The 25,549-nt window shown below is 38.4% G+C and overlaps 1 protein-coding gene across 3 annotated transcripts in view; it reads left to right on the top strand.

Annotated features, from left to right (window-relative positions):
• The window catches only part of STAG1 (STAG1 cohesin complex component), a 418,116-nt gene that overhangs the window by 316,911 nt on the left and 75,656 nt on the right, over positions 1–25,549 (top strand). For 2 of the 3 annotated variants that reach the window (XM_017874839.1, XM_017874841.1), the window contains 6 exons: positions 4,912–5,015; positions 17,237–17,329; positions 17,427–17,516; positions 17,671–17,874; positions 19,117–19,187; positions 22,956–23,043. In XM_017874839.1, coding sequence (XP_017730328.1) covers positions 4,912–5,015; positions 17,237–17,329; positions 17,427–17,516; positions 17,671–17,874; positions 19,117–19,187; positions 22,956–23,043 — 650 coding nt within the window. The remainder of the gene's footprint in view (positions 1–4,911; positions 5,016–17,236; positions 17,330–17,426; positions 17,517–17,670; positions 17,875–19,116; positions 19,188–22,955; positions 23,044–25,549) is intronic. The other variant, XM_017874840.1, reaches the window with a different exon arrangement.

Below are 25,549 nucleotides of genomic sequence, written 5' to 3'. Positions count from 1 at the left end.
GACCAGACAGGGAAAGTGTCATAAAAGAGCTATCTACATAGAGGAAATAACAATTTCAAAGTATCTGAAACATGAATGATGTTATGTTCTAGGAGATGCAATAGCTGGAACATAATGAACCAATGATACAAGATGTAATAGAAGCAGAAGTCAGATGATATAGAGCATTTTAGTTTATAAGTGAATTTATCTCATCCTAAATGTAATAAGGTGCTTTTGAAGATTTTAAACAGGGGAATAATGTGATCCAATTCATATTTTAAGAAAAATGCCTTTCATAGACGTTGTTTGGAAGAATACATAATCATTGCAGTGGTCTCTGTGAGGAATGATGGTAAAAATATAAAAGAAGGAGATGACTTATAAAGAGGGAAAGAGCCCATGGCTGAGTTAAAGATTCGATAGGAGATGAAAGCAGGAAGAGCGAGAAAGAATGAGAGTTCTACCTAACTATAAAAAGGATAAGAGATAATTATAACCTTTGCAAGCCCAGTAAAGAGGATGTTCAAGAGAGCCATAGTTCATAATATATATTGCAGAGGAGAAAAAAAGGCTACACAAATCATTTTGTGATGATTTAGGTCATTGGTGATTTTAAAGCATGATTCAATGATACTATATATATTCAATGATACTAAAAGAGAGAAGCCACAGTTCAAGGTGATAAGACTAAAATCAATAGTGAGGAAATGGAGATGCTGTGTTGTAGAAAGTTATATAGTTATATGTTGTGTTAGAAAGTTGAAATGACAGTTTGTACCATGAACAGCTACCCATTTGTTTCAATCAGTGTAACTGTTTGGCTCTTGTCCGTGGCTTAAGACTTATTTGCTTTCAATTTTATTACGTGGTTTTGCTGTCATATCCCAAAAGGAATTTCAATTAAATTTCAACTGCTTTTCAGTTTACCTTATGTCCCCGTTCAGAGAAAGTTTCTAAATGGATGGCTTCAAATGATAAAGTAACAAAATTGATGGAATTGAACAGTGTGCAACATTGAGTTATACTTCAACTCTACTGTGGATTTTACTCCCACGATAATGGGAGAATGTTTCTATTCTTGAGATAAGTTGTTCTGTCCTGCCTCACTTTCCATAAGACTATATTTTCTTCCTAAATAACAGACAATGCATTTAGTTCATAGGCAGCCTTGTACTTCCTTTAGCTGCAACCAAATGTGAAAAAGTAGGAATTTCTGAAATCATAAAATAGAACTTTAGTTGTTATTGAGCAAAAGCTTTTTTTGTATTACTAGGCATTTGGGTACAGATGGACAAGCCGATGTTTCATTTGTTTTTCCTAAGATAAGCTAAAGTTCATGTGTTGTTTTTTTTTAAAGACAATTGTTAAAACGCGGAATTAAGATGTACATACATATTTTTATAGGATAATTTTGGTACAGAATAAAGAACAAGATGTCGTTGTATCTTTTTTGCCTTTTCCTTGATTTTGCTCCAACTTAGTTTAAAATAATCAATGTAAACTTTTAAACCTTTGTGAGTTAATTGAATTCTTAAAAAATTTATACCTCGTTCTGTGTCTATAATACCTGCATCTACTGGTCTTCAATATAAATAAGTATACAGAAGGAAGGAGAAAGACAGAACTAAACTATTCGAATTATCAAAATCTGAGTTTAAGGCTGGGCACAGTGGCTCACGCCTGTAGTCTGGCACTTTGGGAGGCCGAGGTGGGTGGATCACCTGAGGTCAGGAGTTCGAGACCAGCCACGCCAACATGGTGAAACCCTGTCTCTACTAAAAATACAAAAATTTAGCTGGGTGTGGTGGCACATGCCTGTAATCCCAGCTACTTGGGAAGCTGAGGCAGGAGAATTGCTTAAACCCAGGAGGTAAAAGGTTGCAGTAAGCCAAGATCACGCCACTGCGCTCCAGCCTGGGTGACAGAGTGAGACTCCACCTCCAAAAACAACAACAAAAAAAAAAATTCCTGCGTTTAAAAATATATAAGAATGAGGACAGGTGTGGTGACTCATGCTTGGAATCTCAGCACTGTGGGAGGCTGAGGCCGGTGGATCACTTGAGGTCAAGAGTTTGAGACCAGCCTGGCCATCATGGTAAAATCTCGACTCTCCTAAAAATACAAAAATTAGCCAGGTGTAGTGGCACACCTGTAATCCCAGCTACTCAGGAGGCTAAAGCAGGAGAATCATTTGAACCTGGGAGGCGGAGGTTGCCGTGAGCTGAGATCATGCTACTGCCCTCTGGCCTGGGCGACAGAGCAAGATTGTCTCAAAAAAACAGGCTGGGCGCAGTGCCTCACACCTGTAATCCCAGTGCTTTGGTAGGTCAAGACGGGTGAATCACAAGGTCAGGGGTTCAAGATCAGCCTGGCCAAGATGATGAAACCCCATCTCTACTAAAACTATAAAAATCAGCCAGGCACAGTGGCAGCCGCCTGTAATCCCAGCTACTCGAGGCTGAGGCAGGAGAATCGCTTGAACCTAGGTGGCAGAGGTTGCAGTGAGCCAAGATCGCCCCACTGCATTCCAGCCTGGGTGACAGAGTGAAATTCCGTCTCAAAAAAAAAAGAAAAAAATTTTTAAAAATGGATTCATAAAAGTATAGAGTCTATGTGAAGGAAACTATAGTTTTAATTAAATGACTTAAGATCTCAAAAGTGAAAAGCTATATTGTATTTTGAGCTGAAAAGGTGTTTTTTTTTTTTTTTTTTTTTTTTTTTTTTTTTTTTTTTTTTTTTTTATGGTACTAGTCATAATTCCAGTGGGTTTGAGAGAGTTCTGGGAGGTATGGTGAATAGGAACTAACTAAGCAAAATGATTTCAAAATTTATATAGAATTTTAAATTTATGTTGAAAAGGCAGTATAGCATAGTGCTTAAGAGAACTGACTCTGGAGTCAAACTACCTGAGTTCATATATTAGCTCTACTACTAACTAAGTGCATCTCTCTGTGGCTCATTCTCCTGTCTGTAAAGTGAGAATATTAGTTCCTATATCTTGGAAATGTTTTGCGGATAAAACAAGTTATTAAATATAAGCCACTTATGACAGTGCTTTAGACATAGAAAATTCTTAATAAAGTAATTTCTATTAGCATTATAGAAATTACACAAAATTTTAGAAAAAGGGCTAGATAGGGGAAACTTGCTTATATATTCAAGTTGGTTGAATTAAGTTACATATTAAGTTATAACAAATTACTCCATAGGTCTAGTATAATCAAAGCAGTAAAGTATTGTCATAGAAATATACAAATAGATTAGTGAAACTAAAGAATCCAAAAATACTTGAACCATGTTTAAAATGACATTTAAATTAAAAGGGAAATCTGGTTTAACAGTGGTGGAGACAACTGGCTATTTGCTGGGAATCAACAGGCCCACCTACTATCGTCAGAAATAAATGCCAAATAGGTTAAAAATACCAAAGCAAGAGAGACGGGAAAAGTGAAAGGAAGGAAGAGCAAAAGAGCAAGCGAGCACATGAGACAGCAAAAGACGAAATAAATTAGAAGAAAATGAAGAACATATTAGTGTAACCTCCAGGACAGAAAGATCTTTGAAGGCAGTACAAGAAACCTGGAAGCCATAAAACAAAAGGAGACAGATGTGACTTTTTAAAAATTAATAATTTCTGGCCGGGCGCAATGGCTCAAGCCTGTAATCCCAGCACTTTGGGAGGCTGAGACGGGCGGATCACGAGGTCAGGAGATCGAGACCATCCTGGCTAACAGCGTGAAACCCCCGTCTCTACTAAGAAAATACAAAAAACTAGCCGGGCATGGTGGCGGGCACCTGTAGCCCCAGCTACTCGGGAGGCTGAGGCAGGAGAATGGCATAAACCCGGGAGGCGGAGGTTTCAGTGAGCTGAGATCCGGCCACCGCACTCCAGCCTAGGCGACAGTGAGACACCATCTCAAAATAAAAAAATAAATAAATAACAGTTTCTGTCTGACAAAGGATACCATAAAGTGTCTGATAACAAATGACAAACCGGGAGAAAATACTTGCATCATTCAAAAGGTTAAAAAGTACTACCCCTACCATACAAGAGTTCTCAAATTGATAAGAAAGGTGAATAGTAGCACAAAAACGGGTGAAGAATAAACATAGACAAATCTTAGGGAAAAATAGAAAATATATTCCACTTAACTAATTAGTAGATAGGAAGGAGCAAAATGATAACCAAATACCCCTTTTCAACAACTGGACTGGAAAAAATTAAAATGGTTTATTAACATCTAGTGTTCACAGGGATATAAGGAACCAAACATTCATAACATTGCAGTTGGGGATACACATTATAATAAATAATCTTATGATTTCTCAGTATCAAGATCTTGCCATTTGAATCCATTATTCTTTGGAGAATTATTGTACAGAAATAAATGTATCAGTTGCATAAATATATGTCTATTAATGATGTTTATTGAACCATTGTTCAGTGTCAAAAATCAGGAAATTATTTGAATGACCATAAGTAGAAGGCTGACTAAATTATGGTACATACATTAGATAGTAATTTATTAAGATTATTATATGTGTATATTGACTTGAAAATATTAACTGTTAAGTTTTAAAACATACCGCATAGCCTTTTTTATTTAAAAAAAGTCCTATTATATGAGTTTTGAAATTATGTAGAAGGAAACACAGTAAAATTTTAGAATTGCCTAACTCAGAAAGGTAGCATTAGAAGAGACCAGAGTTTATCCTCTTATTCTTTACTTTGTATCTCTTTCCTGTTTGACTTATGACAGCAAGCACATAATTACTTAAAAAAAAAAAAAAAAATAGCAAAGTACAGAGCTTTAGTCTTTAAAATAAGCAGTAATAGAATGTTTTCATTTTTTTTATAATGTGTTCGTTTTTAATACATGGTTATTGTAAAACTGTCTACTCATGCTCATGTATTTTGTTTTACTTTAGCAATGTCTGATCGTCAAGAGAGTGCTCTTATAGAACTAATGGTTTGTACAATTCGTCAAGCTGCTGAGGCACATCCTCCAGTGGGAAGGGGTACTGGCAAGAGAGTAAGTTAAATTAGTGAGAAATCTACTAAAAGGTTTTTAATGCAATTAACTGTCTTAAATATTTGGAAATTTTACTGATATTTGTATCCCTAAAAACATGGTATTTTATAAATGATGGACTATGGTGCTTCGTCTTTATATCCTATCTGCTATACTCAGTTTCCAAAAATAGAATCTTTCCTTCATGCTTCTGTAGCACCTATACCTGCTTCTATTATTGTACTTATATGGTATTTTAAGGATTTTTATATCCATTAAAAAAAAAAAAAAGTACCTAAAGGCTGTGGAAGCAAAATGCCTAGTTTGCAAGTTCTTCTATTTAGCAGCTACATAATCTTGAGATAGATTAATGATTTTTGTATGTCTTAGTTTCCTTATCTGTAATATGGGACTAATAATAGAGGTATTTATATTAGAGTTTAGTTGAGATAATCATAGATGAAGAGACTCCTGGCTCTGTTGGTTTGAAGAGATAGGCAAATCTGTCCGCAAAAAGCAAGTATAAAAAAACTGGAATATATTGTCAAAAACATTACATCAGGGCTCTGGAAATTCACCAAAGATTAAAACAACACACACCACACACCACACACGAACACACACACACACACACACAAACACACAACCACATTGGGAAATATTTTTTCCTGAAAAACTGATAGAGCTTCAGATAAAAGCAGTGGAAGTCTGTGGCCTTCTTGTCAATACACATGTACCCCCATGCTTGGTCAGTAAGATCTGTAGTTTGTTACCAGAGTGGCACTGGGTGCAAAAACCCTAAGCTTTCCTGTCAGAGAGAATGGATTCAACATGGACAAGTAATAAAAGCCCACAGCTTTTGTTAATTAGAAGTAGTGAACTTGGTAGAAACAAACAGGAAAAACCTACAGCTTCAATAATGTGGGGTTGTGGTAAGAGTACTGGACCAGCCGAAAATTTAACTGCCAAATCTTAGAAATGAGAATGCTATAAAAGGATTAGCTGTGCTCTCCATACATCCCTGGCTGACTAGGAAACATAGAGACATTAATGGAAAGTAAAAGTCAAGCAAAATCTAAGAACTGGGTGAACTTTGAACATGCTCCCTAACCAACAACAGATCATTTCTCAGAGGGGTGGAAGCCTGATGGAAGCCACAAATATTGCAATATTTGAACACAACCTCTGCCCAAATGATTGGTTGACTACTAATTTATTCAAACACAACTAGGACTCCTAGGAAGACAGGCTAAAAAACAAAAGTAAGAATAAAAATTCATAGGTCGGGCGCGGTGGCTCAAGCCTATAATCCCAGCACTTTGGGAGGCCGAGACGGGTGGATCGCGAGGTCAGGAGATCAAGACCAACCTAGCTAACACGGCAAAATCCCGTCTCTACTAAAAAATACAAAAAAAAAAAACTAGCCGGGCAAGTTGGCGGGCGCCTGTAGTCCCAGCTACTCGGGAGGCTGAGGCAGGAGAATGGCGTAAACCCGGGAGGCGGAGCTTGCAGTGAGGTGAGATCCGGCCACTGCACTCCAGCCTGGGCGACAGAGCGAGACTCTGTCTCAAAAAATAAAATAAAATAAAAATTCTGAGCAGAGATAGCAGAAGTAACTCACTATGGAGGAAACAGATTATTCAGTTTACGTTAAAGATTCCCTTTAAAAAACTGGAAACTTTTATAATTACAAAAAATTAAAATCTATAGTTAAAAATTGAAATCCGCCAGATTCGGTGACTCATGCCTGTAATCCCAGCACTTATGAGGCCGAGGTGGGGGATCACTTGAAGTCAGGAGTTCAAGACCAGCGTGGCCAACATGATGAAACCCCATCTCTACTAAAAATACAAAAATGAGCTGGGCAGGGTGGCAAGGGCCTGTAGTCCCAGTTACTCTGGAGGCTGAAGTAGGAGAATCACTTGAACCCGGAGGCAGAGGTTGCAGGGAGCCGAGATCATGCCACTGCCTTTCAGCCTGGTTGACAGAGCAAGGCTCTGTCTCAAAACAAAACAAAACAAAACAAAACAAAAAAAAGCAAAACACAATTAAAATCCTTAGTTACTGTATTATCCAAAAATGTCTACTTTCAAGAAAAACTACAACCAAGCAAAGAAACAGTAAAATGTGACCATACTCAGGGAAAAGAAGCAGACAATAGAAATGGCTTCTCAGTAGGCCTGTATGTTGGATTTAGCAGGCAAAGACTTCAGAGGCCTTTTAATGAATATATTCAAAGAATTACAAGAAAATATGAAAACAAGAAGTAGAGAATCTCATATATATGAAAACCCAATATGGAATTTGGGTTTTCCATATTATGGAAATAATGAAAACCCAAATGGAATTGGGTTTATGAAAACCCAAATGGAATTTCTGGTGAGAAGTACAATGCAAAAATTTAAAATTAACTGAATAAGTTAATTAGCAGATTTAAGATGATGAAAGAAACAATAGAAAAACATGAAGATTAATAGAAATCCATTCTGAAGAACAGAGAAGAAAGAAGATTGAAGAAATATTATCAGAGCCTCAGAAATGTGTGGAACACCATCATGTGCACTGAAGTATGTATAATGGGAGTCCCAGAAGGAAAGGAGAGAGGGATAGAGGCAGAAAAAATACTTGAAGAAATCACTGAAAACCTCCCAAATTTAATGAGAGACAATCTACAGATTCAAGAAGCTTAACAAAACCCAAATAAAACAAACACAAAAGTTCCACATGTAGACACAACATAGTCACGTTGTTGAAAGACAAAGACAAAAAATCTTGAAAGCAACAAGAGATAAACAACTAATGTAGAGAGCAGTAGCAATAGGATTAAGAGTTAGCTTGTCAGAAACAGTGGAGCCCAGAAGACAGTGGAATGACATATTCAATGAAAGTCAACAAAATGGCCAACCACGAATTATAAATTTAATAAGATTGTCTTCCAAAGATGAAGAGTAAAAAACCATTACCAGAGAAACAGAAAGGAGAAATTTGGAGAATGTGTTGCTAGATCTGCCATACCAGAAATACTAGAAGAAGTCCTTCAGCTCGGTGCAGTGGCTCACGCCTGTAATCCCAGCACTTTGGGAGGCTGAGGCGGGTGGATCACAAAGTCAGGAGTTCGAGACCAGCCTGGCCAACATGGTGAAACCCCATCTCTACTAAAAATACAAAAATTAGCGAGGCATGGTGGCACATACCTGTAGTGCCAGCTACTCGGAAGGCTGAGGCAGGAGAATCTCTTGAACCTGGGAAACGGAGGTTGTGGTGAGCCAAGATGGTGCAGCTGCACTCCAGCCTGGGCAACAGAGCGACACTCCGACTCAAAAAAAAAAAAAAAAAGGAGTCCTTCAAGCCATAAGGAATACCATAAGATGATAAAACGAATCCACAAGAAGGAATGAAAAAAGAAGGAATGGGCTGGATGCGGTGGCTCACACCTGTAATACTATCACTTTGGGAGGCCGAGGCAGGTGGATTACTTAAGGTCAGGAGTTCAAGACCAGCCTGGCCAACATGATGAAACCCCATCTCTACTAAAATTACAAAAATTAACTGATCGTGGTAATCCCAGCTACTCAAGAGGCTGAGACAGGAGAATTGCTTGAACCCAGGAGGCAGAAGTTTCAGTGAGCCAAGATCACCCCACTGCACTCTAGCCTGGGTGACAGAGTAAGACTCTGTCTCCAAAAAAAAGGAAGAGTGTAAATCTGAAATGGTAAGTATGTGAGTGGATGTAAAAGGTAAAAGGCTGTGTGTGTGTGTGTGTGTGTGTGTGTGTGTGTGTGTGTGTCTGTTTCCTTCTCTTAATTTCTTTGAAAGAACATGAAATTATTTAAATCAAGCTTGTCTAACCTATGGCCCACAGGCTGCATGTGGCCCAGGACAGCTTTGAATGCAGCCCAACACAAATTTGTAAACTATCTTAAAAGATTATGAGATATTTTTGCTGGGTTTTTTTTTTTTTTTTTTTTTTAAGCTCTTCAGCTGTCGTTAGTGGTAGTGTATTTTATGTGTGGCCCCAGACAATTGTTCTTCCATTGTGGCCCAGGGAAGCCAACAAATTGGATACCCCTATTTAAATCAATAGTTATAGCACTATAGTGTTGAGATTATAACATAAATATATTGACAAGAGTAACACAAAAGGGAAAAAGATATGGAACTATATTGGAGCAAAATTGCTCTGTTTTATTATAATTAATTCAATATCAACCTGAAGTCAGTTATAAGTTAAAAATGTATATTATAATCCCTACAGTAATCCTTCATACTTAAAAATAAAAGCAGAGGAATTATAGTGGTCCTCATCTGTTAGAGACATATGCTGAAATATTTAAGGATGAAATTATATACTGTTTACCCTTGAACAATGCAGGAGTTAGTGGCACTGACCTGCACAGTCAAAACTCCACGTGTGCTCACTTCGGCAGCAGATATACTGAATTTGGAACAATACAGAGAAGATGAGCATGGCCCCTGTGCAAGGATGACATGCAAATTTATGAAACATTTTATGAATCTTAAAACTTTAAAAATTCACATGTAACTTTTGATTCCCCCAGAATTTAACTACTGTAGCCTACTAGTAGCCTAAATGATGAGAAGCCTTAAAGCTGTTAGCACAAACAATGGATTAACACATTTTGTATGTAATATGTGTTATACACTGTATTCTTACAATAAAGTAAGCCAGAGGAGAAAAAAGTTTTTAAGAAAATCATAAGGAAGAGAAAATATATTTACTATTTGTTAACTGGATCAACATAAAAGTCTTCATCCTTGACATCTTGACATTGAGTACACTGAGGAGGAGGAGGAGGAAGAGGGTTTTTCTCTTGCTTTCTCCAGTGGCAGAGGCAGAAGAGATGGAGATGGAAGGAGAGGCAGGTACACTCTGTTTACAGAAATACATTGTAATTTCTGTCTTTTTGCTTTTTTCATTTCTCTAACAATGTTTCTGTGTGATACCAATCCTCCTTCCACTATTTGCTTTAATTTCAGTGCCCTCGTAATACAAGGGTCTGCGTCACCAAAGAAGCAAAAGCAGTCTTGAATAATTGGAACTCTTCTGCCAAATTAGCTAATGTTAATTTAGGCACCCCTTCTTCAGCATTTTCTTCCTCATCATCTGGCACCACTTCAGAAGCACTCCATCAAGTCATCCTCTATTAGTTCCTCTGGTGTAGTGTCTTTTTTGTTTTTGAGACAGAGTTTCACTCTTGTTGTCCAGGCTGGAGTGCAGTGGCGTGATCTCAGCTTACGGCAACCTCCGCCTCCCAGGTTCAAGCGATTCTCCTGTCTCAGACTTCCAAGTAACAAGGATTACATGTGCTCGCCACCCGCCCAGCTAATTTTTGTATTTTTAGTAGACACAGGATTTTGCCATGTTGGCCAGGCTGGTCTCTTGAACTCCTGACTTAAGGTCATCCACCCGTCTCGGCCTCCCAAAGTGCCGGGATCACAGGTGTGAGCCACCTCTCCCAGCCTTTTTTTGGAGACAGAGTCTCACTCTGTTACCCGGGCTGGAGTGCAGTGATGCTCTCTGGGCTCACTGCATCCTCTGCCTCATGGGTTCAAGCAATTCTCCTGCCTAAGCCTCTGGAGTAGCTGGGTTTTACAGGCATGTGCCACCATGCCCAGCTAATTTTCTGTGTTTGTAGTAGATACAGGGTTTCACCATGTTGGCCAGGCTGGTCTCGAACTCCTGACCTCAGGTGATTCTCCCACCTTGGCATCCCAAAGTGCTGGGATTACAGACGTGAGCCATCATTCCTGGCTGGTGTCTATTTGCTCTCTAATTTCTCTAAGATCTATATCTTGAAGTCTTTCATTCCCCACATTTTATACTGTAACCATAATCTCTGATGTTTTTGTTGATTGGTTCTGTCATAAGTTCTGTGAAATCATACATAATGTCTGGACACAGTTTTCTCCAACAGGTATTTATTTTTGGGGGGACTTGATGACTTTAGAACAACAATGGCATTTTCAGTGGTATAATTCTTCCAGACTTTCATGATATTCTAGCAGGGTTGTTTTCAATAGTGTTGACAGTCTTTTCCATTGAGTACTATGTTTAATGACTTTTAAGGGTTCTATGAACCCCTGATCTGTAGGCTGATTTAGAGATATTGTGTTTAGGAGCAAGTAGACCATTTTGATGCCTGTGGCGTTGAACTTACTGGATTCTGGTTGGTCAGGGACATTGTCCATTATCAGAAGAACTTTAAAAGGCAATCCCTTACTGGCAAGGTACTTGCTGGCTTCAGGGACAAAGCGTCAGTGGAAACCAGTCCAGAAAAGGGGTTCTTGTTGTCCAGGCCTCCTTGTTACACATTACTGGCCAAAAGGACTGGCAGCTGGTGTTTATCGTTTCCCTTCAAGGCTTTTGAGGGTTAGCAGCTTTACAGATAAGGGCAGTCCTGATCATAAACCCAGCTTCATTTGCACAAATGAGTAGATTAATGTTATTTCTTCTTGCTTTAAAGTGGTGCTCACTTCTCTTCCTTACTAATAAGTGTCCTTTGTGGCATTTTTTTTTTCCCCAGAGTAGGGCACTTTGATCTGCATTAAAAACCTGTGCAGGCAGATATCCTTTCTCTTGAGCGATTTTCTTAATGGCATCTTGAAGACTGGTCAGCTGCCTCTTGGTCAGCAGAAACTGTTTTTCCTGTTCTCTTAACATTTTTAAAGTGAAACCTCTTTCTAAAATTATCAAACTATCCTTTGCTGGCTTTAAATTCTCCAGCTTTGTAACGTTCACCTTCTGTTTGCTTTAAGTTGTCATTATATGACTTTACTCTTTTTGAATCATATGAGTATAGGTGTGCCTTTTTTGTAGCAATTCTGCACCCATATATAAGCTGTACTTTTAATGTGAAATAAAAAGGTATTTTGCAAAAGGTACAATGGTTTTGCACCTGCTAGTATAGCAGTGATGGCTTTACGAAATTTTTTTTTTTTTTACAGTAGTCCTTATACTGGATTCATTTATCTTGAAATGGTGGGCAACTGTAGCTGCAGACATATCAAGCAATTTAATTTTTTTCTTTAGATTTTGTCTTGTAATAACTTTTCTCTGCTTCTTGGGAACACTTCCAGCATCACTAGTAGCACATATGGGTCCCATGATGTTATTCAGGGTTTATGGTATTGCACTAAACATGATAAGTGAGAACCACAAGATCACTTTTGACTGCGATACACAATTCACTGAAGAGACCAACTGTTCATGCGAAGATGATTAGTGTCATGGGACTTTTTTTAGTAAATATTTGGCAATACTTGAGCTCACTGCAGTAGCAACAGTAGATGTGTACAATATTATTGTAGTGGAATGTTTACTATAGTTGATTCTGTACAGTAATGATTAATGCTGTATCTTTTTTTTTTCTTTTTTTTCTTTTTTTGAGATGGAGTCTCGCTCTGTTACCCAGGCAGGAGTGCAGTCGTGTGATCTCTGCTCACTTCAACCTCTGCCTCCCGGGTTCAAGCGATTCTCCTGCCTCAGCCTCCCGAGCAGGTGGGATTACATGCGCGTGCCACCACACCCCACTAATTTTTGTATTTTTTTTCTTTTTTTTTTTTGAGACGGAGTCTCACTCTGTCCCCCAGGCTGGAGTGCAGTGGTGCGATCTCGGCTCACTACAAGTTCCGCCTCTCGAGTTCAGGCCATTCTCCTGCCTCAGCCTCCTGAGTAGCTGGGACTACAGGCGCCGGCCACTGCGCCTGGCTAATTTTTTGTATTGTTAGTAGAGACGGGGTTTCACCGTGTTAGCCAGGATGGTCTCAATCTCCTGACCTCGTGATCCACCCGTCTCGGCCTCCCAAAGTGCTGGAATTACAGGCATAAGTCACTGCACCCAGCCTTTTTTCTTTTTTTTTTTTTTTAAACACGGAGTCTCACTCTGTCGCCCAGGCTGGAGTGCTGTGGCGTGATCTCGGCTTACTGCAAGCTCCGCCTCCCAGGTTCACACCCTTCTCCTGCCTCGGCCTCCCAAGTAGCTGGGACTACAGGTGCCTGCCACTACACCCGGCTAATTTTTAGTAGAGGCATGTGTTTTTAGTAGAGGCAGGATTTCACTGTGTTAGCCAGGATGGTCTCCATCTCCTGATCTCATGATCTGCCCGCCTCAGCCTCCCAAAGTGCTGGGGTTACAGACGTGAGCCACCATGCTCGGCCTATATTTTTTACTAGAGTTGGGGTTTCATTATGTTGGCCAGACTGCTCTTGAACTCCTGATGTCCAGTGATCTGTCTGTCCCAGCCTCCCAAAGTGCTGGGATTACAGGCGTGAGCCACCACTCCCAGCCATAATACTGTATCTTTATTCACATTGCTGTCATGTGCGAATGGTGCCATGTACAGCCTGTAAGTGTGTGTGTAAGTTTTGATAAATGTTAAGTTCTTACAATAGATTCGTATATATTTTATAGTAGTGAATGTTAAATATCTACATATATTTTATACATCATGATGAATCTAAATTTGCTTTGGTTTTCCAATAGGCTACATGGCTTGTCTGCAAGTTTTTTTTTAATTGTTGCAGATCTCCAAAAAATTTTCCAGTATGTTTATTGAAAAAAATCTGTATATAAATGAACCATGTAGTTCCAAACTGTGTTGTTCAAGGGCAAATGTGCAAGGATATGCCCTAAAATGCCTTGGAAAAAAAAAATACTGCAGGAGAATTAATGAAACAAGAATGACAGGGCTAATGGTTATTGTTCTGCTTTTGAATGTTTCTGAAATTTTCCTTAATAGTCTTTAAATTATGTGCTGTCCCACATTTGACTAGTGATAAGCCCCTTCATACTAATTTCTTGTTCTTTTTACATATCTTCTTCTTTTTTAATTACTTTCTTGCTTTCTTGGGAAACAAGATGCCCCAGGTTCACTTTCTACCTTTACTGCTTGAGTAGTTATCTATTGCAGTGTAACAAATTACTCCAAAGTTAAAGATGTGTGAAATAATAAGCCTTTATTATCTCATACAGTTTCTGTAGATCAGAAATTTTGGAAGAGCTTAACTATTCTTTTTGGCTTAGGGTCTTCCATAGGGTTGCAGTCAAGACGTTAGCCTGGGCTTTAGCATCTGAAGACTTGACTTGGAATTGCAGAATCCACTTCCACAATGGCTTACAAGTTAGTGCTGACCATTGGTAGATCTTAGTGCTTCACCATGTGGGTTTCTCTATAGGACTGTTTGAATGTTTTCATGACATGGCTGCTGACTTTTCCTAGAGTGAATGATCCAAAAGAATAAGGTAGACACTGCCGTATCTTTTATAACATAACCTCAAAAATTACACAATATCATTTTCAAAATATCCTATTGGTTATACAAGTCAGCTTTATACATTGTAGGAAGAGGTTGTATAAGGGCATGAATACAAGGAAGGTAGGGATCATTGAGATTTACTTGAATTTTGGATTCCACACTAGCACAAGAATCAGCCATTTCTCCAATGAGCCATGGTTCCTTTTAATACAGAGTAGTATTTAAAGATTAAAATACTGGTACTCAGTTAAAAGGATGTACTTACTGTTAATTGCTTATGATTTCTGCTAGGTACTTTTAGTAGACAGAGTAATAAATGTATATATATGTATATACATTTAAATCATACATTCATTTTGATATTTGACCTAAATTTAGCCTGACAGGGTTTTTACCTCTTCGAATTTATGAGTTTTTCCCCAAATTTATTTTTTTGAAATAGGTAAAACATTTACATAGTTAAAAAGTCAAAAACATGTGAAAAGATGTAGTCAGAGAAGTCTTATTTATATACCTTTCTCTACACCTCATTCTTACTAGTAACCATTTTTATTCGTTTCTGGTTTATTCTTCAGGTGTTTCATTTTGCACAAATAGGTAAAGGCATGTACACATACAGATATATGTATTCATATTTCCCATTCCACCCACTCACCCCCTAATCTTTTACCAAAGATAGTATACTTTATACACTATTCTATACCTTTCTTTTTTTAGCAGTGTATCCTGGAAATCAGTTCATATCTTTATTTGGAGGTCTTCATTTTCTTCTGGCTGTATAGTGTCTATTAGATGGATACACTACTGAAAGTTCACCTATGCACAGTCTTTTGGACTGTTGCTAGTCTTTTGCTACTAGAAATAATGAATAATCAGCGGGACACGGTGGCTCACGCCTGTAATCCCAACACTTTGGGAAGCCGAGGTGGGCAGATCACGAGGTCGGGAGATTGAGACCATCCTGGCCAACATGAAACCCTGTCTCTACTAAAAATACAAAAATTAGCTGGGTATGGTGGTGCGTGCCTGTAATCCCAGCTACTCGGGAGGCTGAGACAGGAGAATCTCTTGAACCAGGGAGTCAGAGGTTGCGGTGAGCTGAGATTGCAGCACTGCACTCCAGCCTGGCAACAGAGCGAGACTCCGTCTCAGAAAAAAAAAAAAAATAATGAATAATCGTATGCATATCTCATTACTTTTATCAGGTGTGTTGGTGAGATAGAATTGGTACTGCTAGGTCAGAGGAAAAATATGTGTACAATTTTGTTAGATTATTGGCAAATTCCTTCTTCATAGGTGTCATTGCCATTTTTGTTATCCCCTCAGAGGTATTTTGAGGACTAGATGAGTTCAAGTATGTAGAGTGTCTAACAAAATGATCACTCAGGCTGGGTGCAGTGGCTCACGCCTGTAATCCTAGCATTTTGGGAGGCCGAGGTGGGCGGATCACTTGCGGTCAGGAGTTAGACCAGCCTGGCCAATATGGGGAAAACCCGTCTCTACCAAAAATACAAAACTTAGCCAGACGTAGTGGTATGCACCTGTAGTCCCAGCTACTTGGGTGGCTAAGGCAGGAGAATCGCTCAAACCCAGGAAGCAAAGCAGAGGTTGCAGTGAGCCAATATCGCACCATTGCAGTCCAGCCTGGGTGTCACAATGAGACTTCGTCTCAAAAATAAATAAATAAATAAAAAGATCGTGCCATCAAAAATAGCGATTTCCCTGAAATCCGTATCCTTAGACGTTTCATACATTGTCAAATAAATTTCAAGACTTTTCAATATCTTGAATACATTCCTAGACATACATGTAGTTCCGTTAATTGCTTTGTGCAGAGCTAAACACAGTGATTGGTAGATCATTCACAGGTGATTATTTTATATGCTTAAAAGATTGAACAACAAGGCTGGGCGTGGTGGATCACTTGAGGTTAGGAGTTTGAGACCAGCCTCGTCAACATGGTGAAACTCCATCTCTACAAAAATACAAAAATTAGCCAGGCATAGTGGCACATACCCATGGTCCCATCTACTCAGGAGGCTGACGCAGGAGAATCACTCCAGCCCAGGAGGAAGAGGTTGCAGGGAGCCAAGATCATGCCACTGCACTCCAGCCTGGGTGACAGAGCAAGACTCTGTCTCAAAATAAAATTTTTTAAAAGACTGAACAACAAATAGGCAGTGCTATTACTTCTTGCACATATTCTTAAACATTGGGGTTCACATTTATAAAGTGGCAGTTTATATTGGAATGTTCCTGTTCTGTAAAACCATTCGACATTATGATGGCAAATCCCTTCAAGATAATAAAATGCAGAATACTTAGGGGAAATTATTATGTTAAACTGAGCTTGCATTTTAATCTTTTATTTTTGGAGTCACCTGTGGTTTCACAAGTTGGATACAGGCTAAAGTGATGAGCATTATCAGCTTAAATTTGTTCCATGAGCACAAACTATACTCTTTTTTGTTGATTGCTGTATAACAGATTTATGAGCTTAGTTACAAGGAGACTCAAATGTAAATGAATCCAGAGATATTATTAGCATATGCTTTAAAAATAAGTGAGAATATATTAACTTCTGTTGGTATTTAAAAGCATTACTTTAAAAGTGTGTGTATATTTAATATAGGAAGATCACTGTTAACACGTTGAGATTAAAACCCTAGAAAATTGGGTTTGATTGGTTTCAGTATTTTAATAATGGTAACTATGGTTTTATTAAAATGTGTATATTTTTATTTGACATAAACAGATAGTAATTTGCCCAAACTTTAGCTGTTTGATAAAGTAGTAGTGCATGTTATGTAAAAATTTGCATAAATTTTCATGTATTTATTTCAGTCATTAAGCCTCCCTTAAATATTTGGTTATATTATTTGCCAGTGCTTCATCAATATATGTAACATTTTGGATTTATAATTTAGCACAACACCCTTTAATTCTTTTCCGACTTTATTTCTAGGTGCTAACTGCCAAAGAAAGGAAAACTCAAATTGATGATAGAAACAAATTGACTGAACATTTTATTATTACACTTCCTATGTTACTGTCAAAGGTACAGTTTCCTTTACAGTTTTGTTATGTCACTGAGTTTGCTTTCATTGTACTATTAAAGTAGTTACTGTCTTTTTCTTTGCTTCTTCTCCTTCTAGTATTCTGCAGATGCAGAGAAGGTAGCAAACTTGCTACAAATCCCACAGTATTTTGATTTAGAAATCTACAGCACAGGTAGAATGGAAAAGGTAATGATACTATGAAATTGAAATTCAGCTATTATAGTTTTATTAACTGAATTATTTTCATGTACTCTTATAGGCTTGTTATTTGACAGATGCTAATTTTTTATTTTTTATTATTAATCTAAATATTACAGTTTTTCTTTTTTTGTCTTCTCAGCATCTGGATGCTTTATTAAAACAGATTAAGTTTGTTGTGGAGAAACATGTAGAATCAGATGTTCTAGAAGCCTGCAGTAAAACCTATAGCATCTTATGCAGTGAAGAATATACCATCCAGAACAGAGTTGACATAGCTCGAAGCCAGCTGATTGATGAGTTTGTAGATCGATTCAATCATTCTGTGGAAGACCTATTGCAAGAGGTCTGTTCTAAAGTTAATGTGTACATATAATAATATAGACTAAGAATTTAAGATAGCTGAGTGTGTAAAGCATTTTCATGTTAAAATGAAATCGAGTAGAATTTTCTGCCCCTTCCAAAACTTAGCAACCTTATTATAATTGTGTATTCTATAAAGATCAGCCTTGGTTATGCCTTATTTTATTCTAAAATCTGTCATAAAAGCTAGAATTTTTTTCTCTTTCAAGAATTTTTTTTTTTTTTTTTTTTTTTTTTTTTTGAGACAGAGTCTTGCTTTGTCACCGAGGCTAGAGTGCAGTGGCACGATCTCAGCTCATTGCTCACCACAGCCTCTGCCTCCCAGGTTCAAGTGATTCTCCTGCCTCAACCTCTGGAGTAGCTGGGATTACAGGCACCTGTCACCACGCTCAGCTAATTTTTTTATTTTTAGTAGAAACGGGCTTTCACCATGTTGGCCGGGCTGGTGTTGAACCCCTGATTTCAAGTTATCTGCCCACCTCAGCCTCCCAAAGTGTGGGATTACAGGCATGAACCACTACACCCGGCAAAAAAATCTCTTTAAAGTCTAATTTTTCCTAACTCATTTTCTATTTCTGGGACCTTATTTACATTTTAATACTGCTGAATTATTGTGATGTGCTAATGAATAGAGCATGCAAATTAAGTCTGCTTTTAAGGATGCCTGCTTATCAGTGGTATGCCCAAGATATCAGGCAAGCATTTCCAATTGCTTATTTTCTAATTATTTCTGTGACTTCTTCCTCTTTCCCTCTCTTTCATCAATCTGTGTAAGGCAATCTGGGACTTCCGTAGTTCTGTGTGCTCTGATGACCACATAACTGATTTATAAAAGACTCTTTCCTTCTATTGGAACTCAACCATTATTTATGATTTTTCATTCATTGTGATTTTCAAGCTACAAAAGTGACTGACAAAATATTGGAAATAATCATTGAAAGTCTTTCAAGTACATACCTTTCACTTAGAAATTTTAAAGGGTTTTATCTTATAGTATTAATCAGAAAACTTTTCAAAGTCATGTTTATCACAACATTATTTAAAATGCAGAAATTATTTCTAGGTTGTTAGAGTTATGGGTGTTTTTGCCTTTTTGCTTATTTGTATTATGGATCTACAATGAATATATACTATTTATATAATTTAAAAGAATAGGCAGTAAATAGTAATATACTATAATGTGAGTAAAGTTGTGGTAATGATGTGATGTGTCCTTTTTTTATAGGGAGAAGAAGCTGATGATGATGATATTTACAATGTTCTTTCTACATTAAAGCGGTTAACTTCTTTTCACAAGTACGTTATTTTATTTAAAGTAAAGGCAACGAGGTGGCTCATGCCTGTAACCCCAACACTTGGAGAGGCCGAGGTGGGCAGATTGCTTGAAGCCAGGAATTGGAGACCAGCCTGGCAAAACCCCATCTGTACATAAAACACAAAAATCGGGCATGAGAGTGTGCACCTGTGGTCCCAGCCGCTCAGGAGGCTGAGGCAGGAGACACAGGAGAATCGCTTGAACCCAGGAGGTGGGGGTTGCAGTGAGCCACGATCGCGCCTCTGCACTCCAGCCTGGACAACAGGCTGTCTCAAAAAATAAATAAATAAAGTAAATGTAGTAACCCAGGTGTGCAGGCACAGAGCTATGATCCTAGCCACTGAGGAGGTTGAGGAAGAAAGATCACTTGAGCCCAGGAGTTCAAGGCTGCACTTGATCATGGCGCTGGCCCATGGTAGTACCTGTGAATAGCCACTGCACTTCAGCATGGGCAGTATGGTGAGATCTGATCTCAATAACAACAGAAAGATAAAATAGATTTAGTGAATGACTTGTAACAGCCAGCTGAGTGACTGTTGTGTTTGACATTAATAACAATGGAAATTTTAGGCTTGGTGTGATGACTCACATCTATGATCCCAGCATTTTGGGAAGGCAAGGGAGGTGGATTGCTTGAGCCCCATGAGTTTGAGACCAGCCTAGACAATAGGCAGATCCTATCTCAATTAAAACAAAATAGATGTTTTTTTAAAAATGGAAATTTTAGAGGAATATTGAGATGTTTTTCCTTTATTCGGATTTATCTTGATGATTATATGATTATGTTTTGCTATCACTGAACTACTTTTTTTTTTTTTTTTTTTTTTGGACACAGTCTTACTCTGTTGCCCAGACTGGAATGTAGTGGTGCCATCTCGGATCACTGCAACCTCTGCCTCCCAGGTTTAAGTGATTCTTATGCCTTAGCCTCTCAAGTAGCTGGGACCACAGGTGTGTGCCACCATGCTCAGCTAATTTTTATATTTTTAATAGAGATGGGTTTCACCGTGTTGACTAGGCTGGTCTTGAACTCCTGACCTCAAGCAATCCACTGGCACTCGACCTCCCAAAGTACAGGGATTACAGATGTAAGTCACTGTGCCTGGCCTGTCATTTAATTACTTAAGGTATAAAATGTATTTACTATAATGATTTAGCTGTCATTTAATGTAATGAATATATACTGTAAAAGTTTAAGCCCATGAGTATTTAACAGATTAGACAGGCTTATTTCATCAGCTAGAGTGCTACAGGTAATCCCAGCACTCTGGGAGGCCGAGGCAGGTGGATCATCTGAGGTCAGGAGTTCAAGACCACCCTGGCCATGGTGAAACCCCGTCTCTACTAAAAATACAAAAAATTAGCCGGGTGTGGTGGTGTGCGCCTGTAATCCCAGCTACTCGGGAGGTCTGAGGCAGGAGAATTGCATGAACCCAGGAGGCAGAGGTTGCAGTGAGCAGAGATCGCACCATTGTACTCCAGCCTGGGCAACAAGAGCAAAACTCCATCTCAGAAAAAAATAAAAAGAAAGAAAGAAAATCTGGAGGACAGTTGGGCTTATATTGGTCAAAGGATATAAAATTTCAGTTAGGAGGAATAAATTCAACCCATCTATTGTACAACATGGTGACTATAGTTAAAAACAATGTGTTATATTCTTGAAAATTGCCAAGAGAGTAGATTTTAATATTTTTATTTTTTAAAAAAAAATTTTTGTTACAGAGTCTTGCTCTCTCACCCAGGCTGGAGTGCAGTGGCACAATCACGGCTCACTACAGCCTCAACTTCCTGTGTACAAGGGATCCTCTTACCTCAGTCTCCCAAGTAACTGGAACTACAGGAACATGCCACCACACTGGGCTAATTTTTTTTATTTTTTCTAGAGACAGGGTTTCACCATGTTGCCCAGGCTAGTCTTGAATTCTTGGGCTTAAGCAGTTTTCCTCCCTCGGCCTCCTAAAGTGCTGGGATTACAGGCATGAGCCACCGCACCCGACTAAGAGTAGATTTTAAGTGTTCTCACCACAAGAAAAAAATGATAAGTGTGTGAAGTAATGGATATGTTAATTAGCTCAATTTAGTCATTCCATAGTTTATACATATTTCAAAGCAACATGCTGTATACAATAAGTATATACTAATTTTTATTTGTTAACATAAAGGACAAAAATACATAAGATTTTCGGGAAAGCCATGAGTTACTCTTGTGAGCTTTTTTTCCTGAATTGTTCCTATATGCTTGGTTATTGTGTTGTTACTGTATCAGTAGAACAAGTGAATTTGAATAAGGAAGAAAGATTCAGATCACTGAAATTTATGTTGTCAAATTGTAATTTTCACTTCCCTTGTAATGAGATATGCCGGTCTTCTCCATGAAGAAAGGACAAAAGAACTTTTTTGTCCAAAGAGAGTTTGAATATAGCTTTTACACTGATAAGTACTTCAAAATTAAAAATTGATTTCCAAAATCTAAGTCTTTATATACAAGTAAATTTTTTTATTCCCTAGAAAAGCAAACTTTTGTTAAAAGAAAAAAACCTGTCATTTGAAAACAGAAGTTACTAGTGTCAGAATGACTATTTTAGTAGTAGAGCTCATGAGAATATAAAATTTACCATTATAACATTCATAAGTCCTCAGCCCAAGTAAATAGCTATAGTGCAGTTTTGAGCTTTCCCATTTTCCTTTCCTTTGTCTTTATCTCCATTTTGGGAATATAGATCTCTCTTTCAAAATATGCGTGTGGTTTTATTTTTAAATTGTAAATGGAGCTCTTTAAAATGTACTTTTAAATAGGCCTGACACGGTGGCTCACACCTGTAATCCCAGCATTTTGGGAGGCCAAGGCAGGTGGATCTCTTGAGCTGAGGAGTTCAAGACCAGCCTGGCCAACATGGTGAAACCCCATCTCTACAAAAATACAAAAATTAGCCAGGTGTCATGGTACACGCCTGTAGTCCCAGCTACTCAGGAGGCTGAGGCATGAGAATCTCTTGAACCCAGGAGGCGGAGATTGCAGTGAGCCGGGATCTTGCCACTGCACTCCAGCCTAGGCGACAGAGCGAGACCCTGTCTTAAAAAAAATAAAAATAAAACAAAAAAGGTACTTTTATATATAAAATAAAGGGAATTTATCCATTTATGGAATAGAATATGAGCTTACCTTGACCACGTGGTAGAAACTTTGAGTTAAATATGTGAGGTTTTATTTTTGTTGATTTCTTTAATAAATTCTTAGAATCATCGCTTTTTCTTTCCTTTCCCTTTCTACCTTTCTTTCACATTTGAGCATTTAATGAGCTTTCCCTTTATGAATCTTTTTCAATTCTGCAAGGAAATGAAAAAAAAATTTTTTTTTTTCTGAGACAAAGTCTTGCTCAGTTACCCACACTGGAGTGCAGTGGTGCAGTCTTGGTTCACTGCAACCTCTGTGTCCAGGGTTCAAGTGATTCTCCTGCCTCGGCCTCCCAAGTAGCTGGGACTACAGGCATGCGCCACCATGCCGAACTAATTTGTGTGTGTGTATTTTTAGTAGAGACAGCGTTTCACCATGTTGGCCAGGCTGGTCTCAAACTCCTGACCTCAAGTGATTTGCCAGCCGTGGCCTCCCAAAGTGCTGGAATTACAGGCATGAGCCACTATGCCCAACCGAAATGAAATTATTTTATTTTTCCACTCACTTGAACTGAGCTCAAATTTAAATTTCCTTCCGTTCTAGAATAAAACAAATGCATTTTTGTTTATTTCAGTGCACATGATCTCACAAAATGGGATCTCTTTGGTAATTGCTACAGATTATTGAAGACTGGAATTGAACATGGAGCCATGCCAGAACAGGTAGGAGTTTATTGATATTCCTTCTGTATGACTCTAGAAAGTTAAGTTTTTCTGAAGTCATATGATTATCAGAAGCCTTTTATAGAAAATAGTTGATAATTCTTTAGGGTGGCTGCCTCTTTTGAGAGAATTATTGCTATAGTAATTGAATATTACCGATAGGTATATTATATCGGCTTATGTGTTAGAGTAGAAAAAATAGAAAACTTTTGCTACAACATACCGTAAAAATGTTAATGTTAAGGTAGACTTTGCTCTATTAGGAAAAATACCATTAATATCTATGGCAACAATTTTAAAACTTTCAATTTATTCATTATGTAATGAAAATTGATGATGGGTATATTCCAGCCCTGTTCTAGGTATTAATCACATTAAGTATGGCTTAGTTTTTATATTAGAATCATAAATTAACATGGCAGCCTTTAATAGACTTTAGACCTTTGTACACTCATATATACAAGTTAGAGTAGAAGGGGCAGGAATTCAACAAATTTTGCCTAATCTGAAAAAGACTTCGGTGGAATAATTACTTGATTCAGTATGAGAAAGGAAGGAGTTATTTTGTACACTGTAGACATTCATGTAGACCAAAATATCAACCCCATCATTAAGTGTAGGTAGTATTTAGGGGTTATCTCATTGATTTCCATTTGGTAATACAGAATGCTTGGATGATACTTTATTACTCTAAAGCAGTAAGAATTTCAACAGATAAAATAATAATCTTATATTAAAAGTTAATCATGGGCGGAGCACAGTGGTTCATGCCTATAATCCCAGCCCTTTGGGAGGTCAAGGCAGGGTGAATTACCTGAGGTCAGAAGTTCAAGACCAACCTGGCCAACATGGTGAAACCCCATCTCTACTAAAAATTTAAAAATTAGCCAGATGCAGTGGCATGCACCTGTAGTCCCCAGCTACTTGGGAGGCTGAAGCTGGAGAATCGCTTAAACCTGGGAGGCAGAGGTTGCAATGAGCCAAGATGATGCCACTGCACTTCAGCCTTGGCGACAGAGTGAGACTCTGTCTCAAAAAAAGAAAAAAAAAAAGTTAATTATGAAAACAGTACTTTATTATTGCTGTGATTAATTCATTTGAATTGCATAACATTAGTCATTTTCTTGGTCCCTACAAATGTCCCTGATTATGTTAGACGTTCTTATTGTAGTTTGTGAAAAGACACTAAATATTTTACCCTGTCTTTTTAAAAATGTATTGCTGACACCAACTTCCCATCCTCTCTTTATCTCAGACCAGCAGCCTAAATAAAATTCACTCATATTTTCAAGCCATGCTTCTAATTTGAAAGTGAATGAGAGAGTTAAGATATTCTTTTTATCCTTTTCTCTTTCTCCAGGTAGAGAATAAGTGTACATCTCTGTTTCATCTACTGTGTCAAAATTTTTAGACTTACCATACCATCATTATTGTCCTAGTTCTGACTCGTGACAGCTTCATAATGTTGTCTTCTATTGTTATTTTTGTTTTCTATTGCTTATGTTCATTGCATATGTCTTATTTCCTCCATTTTTATTGTTGGATAAAAGAGCATACTTATGTGACATTAAAAGTTTTGTGGCTTTAGGGGCTGGGCGCGGTGGCTCACACCTGTAATCCCAGCACTTTGGGAGGCCAAGGTGGGCAGATCACAAGGCCAGGAGTTCGAGACCAGCCTGGCCAATATGGCGAAACCCTCTCTCTACTAAAAATACAAAATTTAGCCGGGCACGGTGGCGGGCGCCTGTAGTCCCAGGTACTCGGGAGGGTGAGGCAGGAGAATCGCTTGAACCCAGCAGGCAGAGGTTGCAATGAGCCGAGATTGCACCACTGCACTCCAGCCTGGGTGACAGAGCAAGAGACTCCATCTCAGAAAAAAAAAAAAAAAAAAGTTTTGTGGCTTAAGTTTTGTTAATCTGTCTGTGTTTATTTGGTGTCTGTTTGTTTCTTTTTTTTTTTGAGACGGAGTCTCGCTCTATCACCAGCTGCGAGTGCACTCTGGCCAGATCTCAGGCTCACTGCAAGCTCGCTCCGGCGTTCATGCATTGTCTCCTGCCTCAGCCTCCTGATAGTAGCTGGGATTACAGGCGCCACCACCTCGCCGCTGAAGGCGCGGATTTTGATATTTTTAGTAGAGCGGGGTTTCACCGTGTTAGCCAGGATCGTCTCGATCTCTCGACTTGGATCCGCTCCGCTCGCTCCCACAAGTGCCCAAAGTGCTGGGATTACAGGCTTGAGCCACCGCGCCCGGCCGTTAATTTCTTAAACACATATTTTTAACCATGTGTATGAAGTTTGAGTGCATGACTCAAATATGACTAGATTGTACTCTTGTTCATTTTAGCAGCTCTGATAAATATCTCTTAAGATACTGTTGAAAATACAGAAATTCTATATTTAACCACTTCTTTTTTGTTTGTTTGAGATGGAGTCTCACTCTGTCACACAGGCTGGAGTGCAGTGGCGTGGTCTCTGCTCACTGTGACCTCCACCTCCTGGGTTCAAG

Source organism: Rhinopithecus bieti, unplaced genomic scaffold (genome assembly GCF_001698545.2).
Source record: "Rhinopithecus bieti isolate Rb0 unplaced genomic scaffold, ASM169854v2 scaffold_9203, whole genome shotgun sequence".
NCBI classification, from domain to species: domain Eukaryota; kingdom Metazoa; phylum Chordata; class Mammalia; order Primates; family Cercopithecidae; genus Rhinopithecus; species Rhinopithecus bieti.
This window is presented reverse-complemented; position numbering and strand designations above follow the sequence as displayed.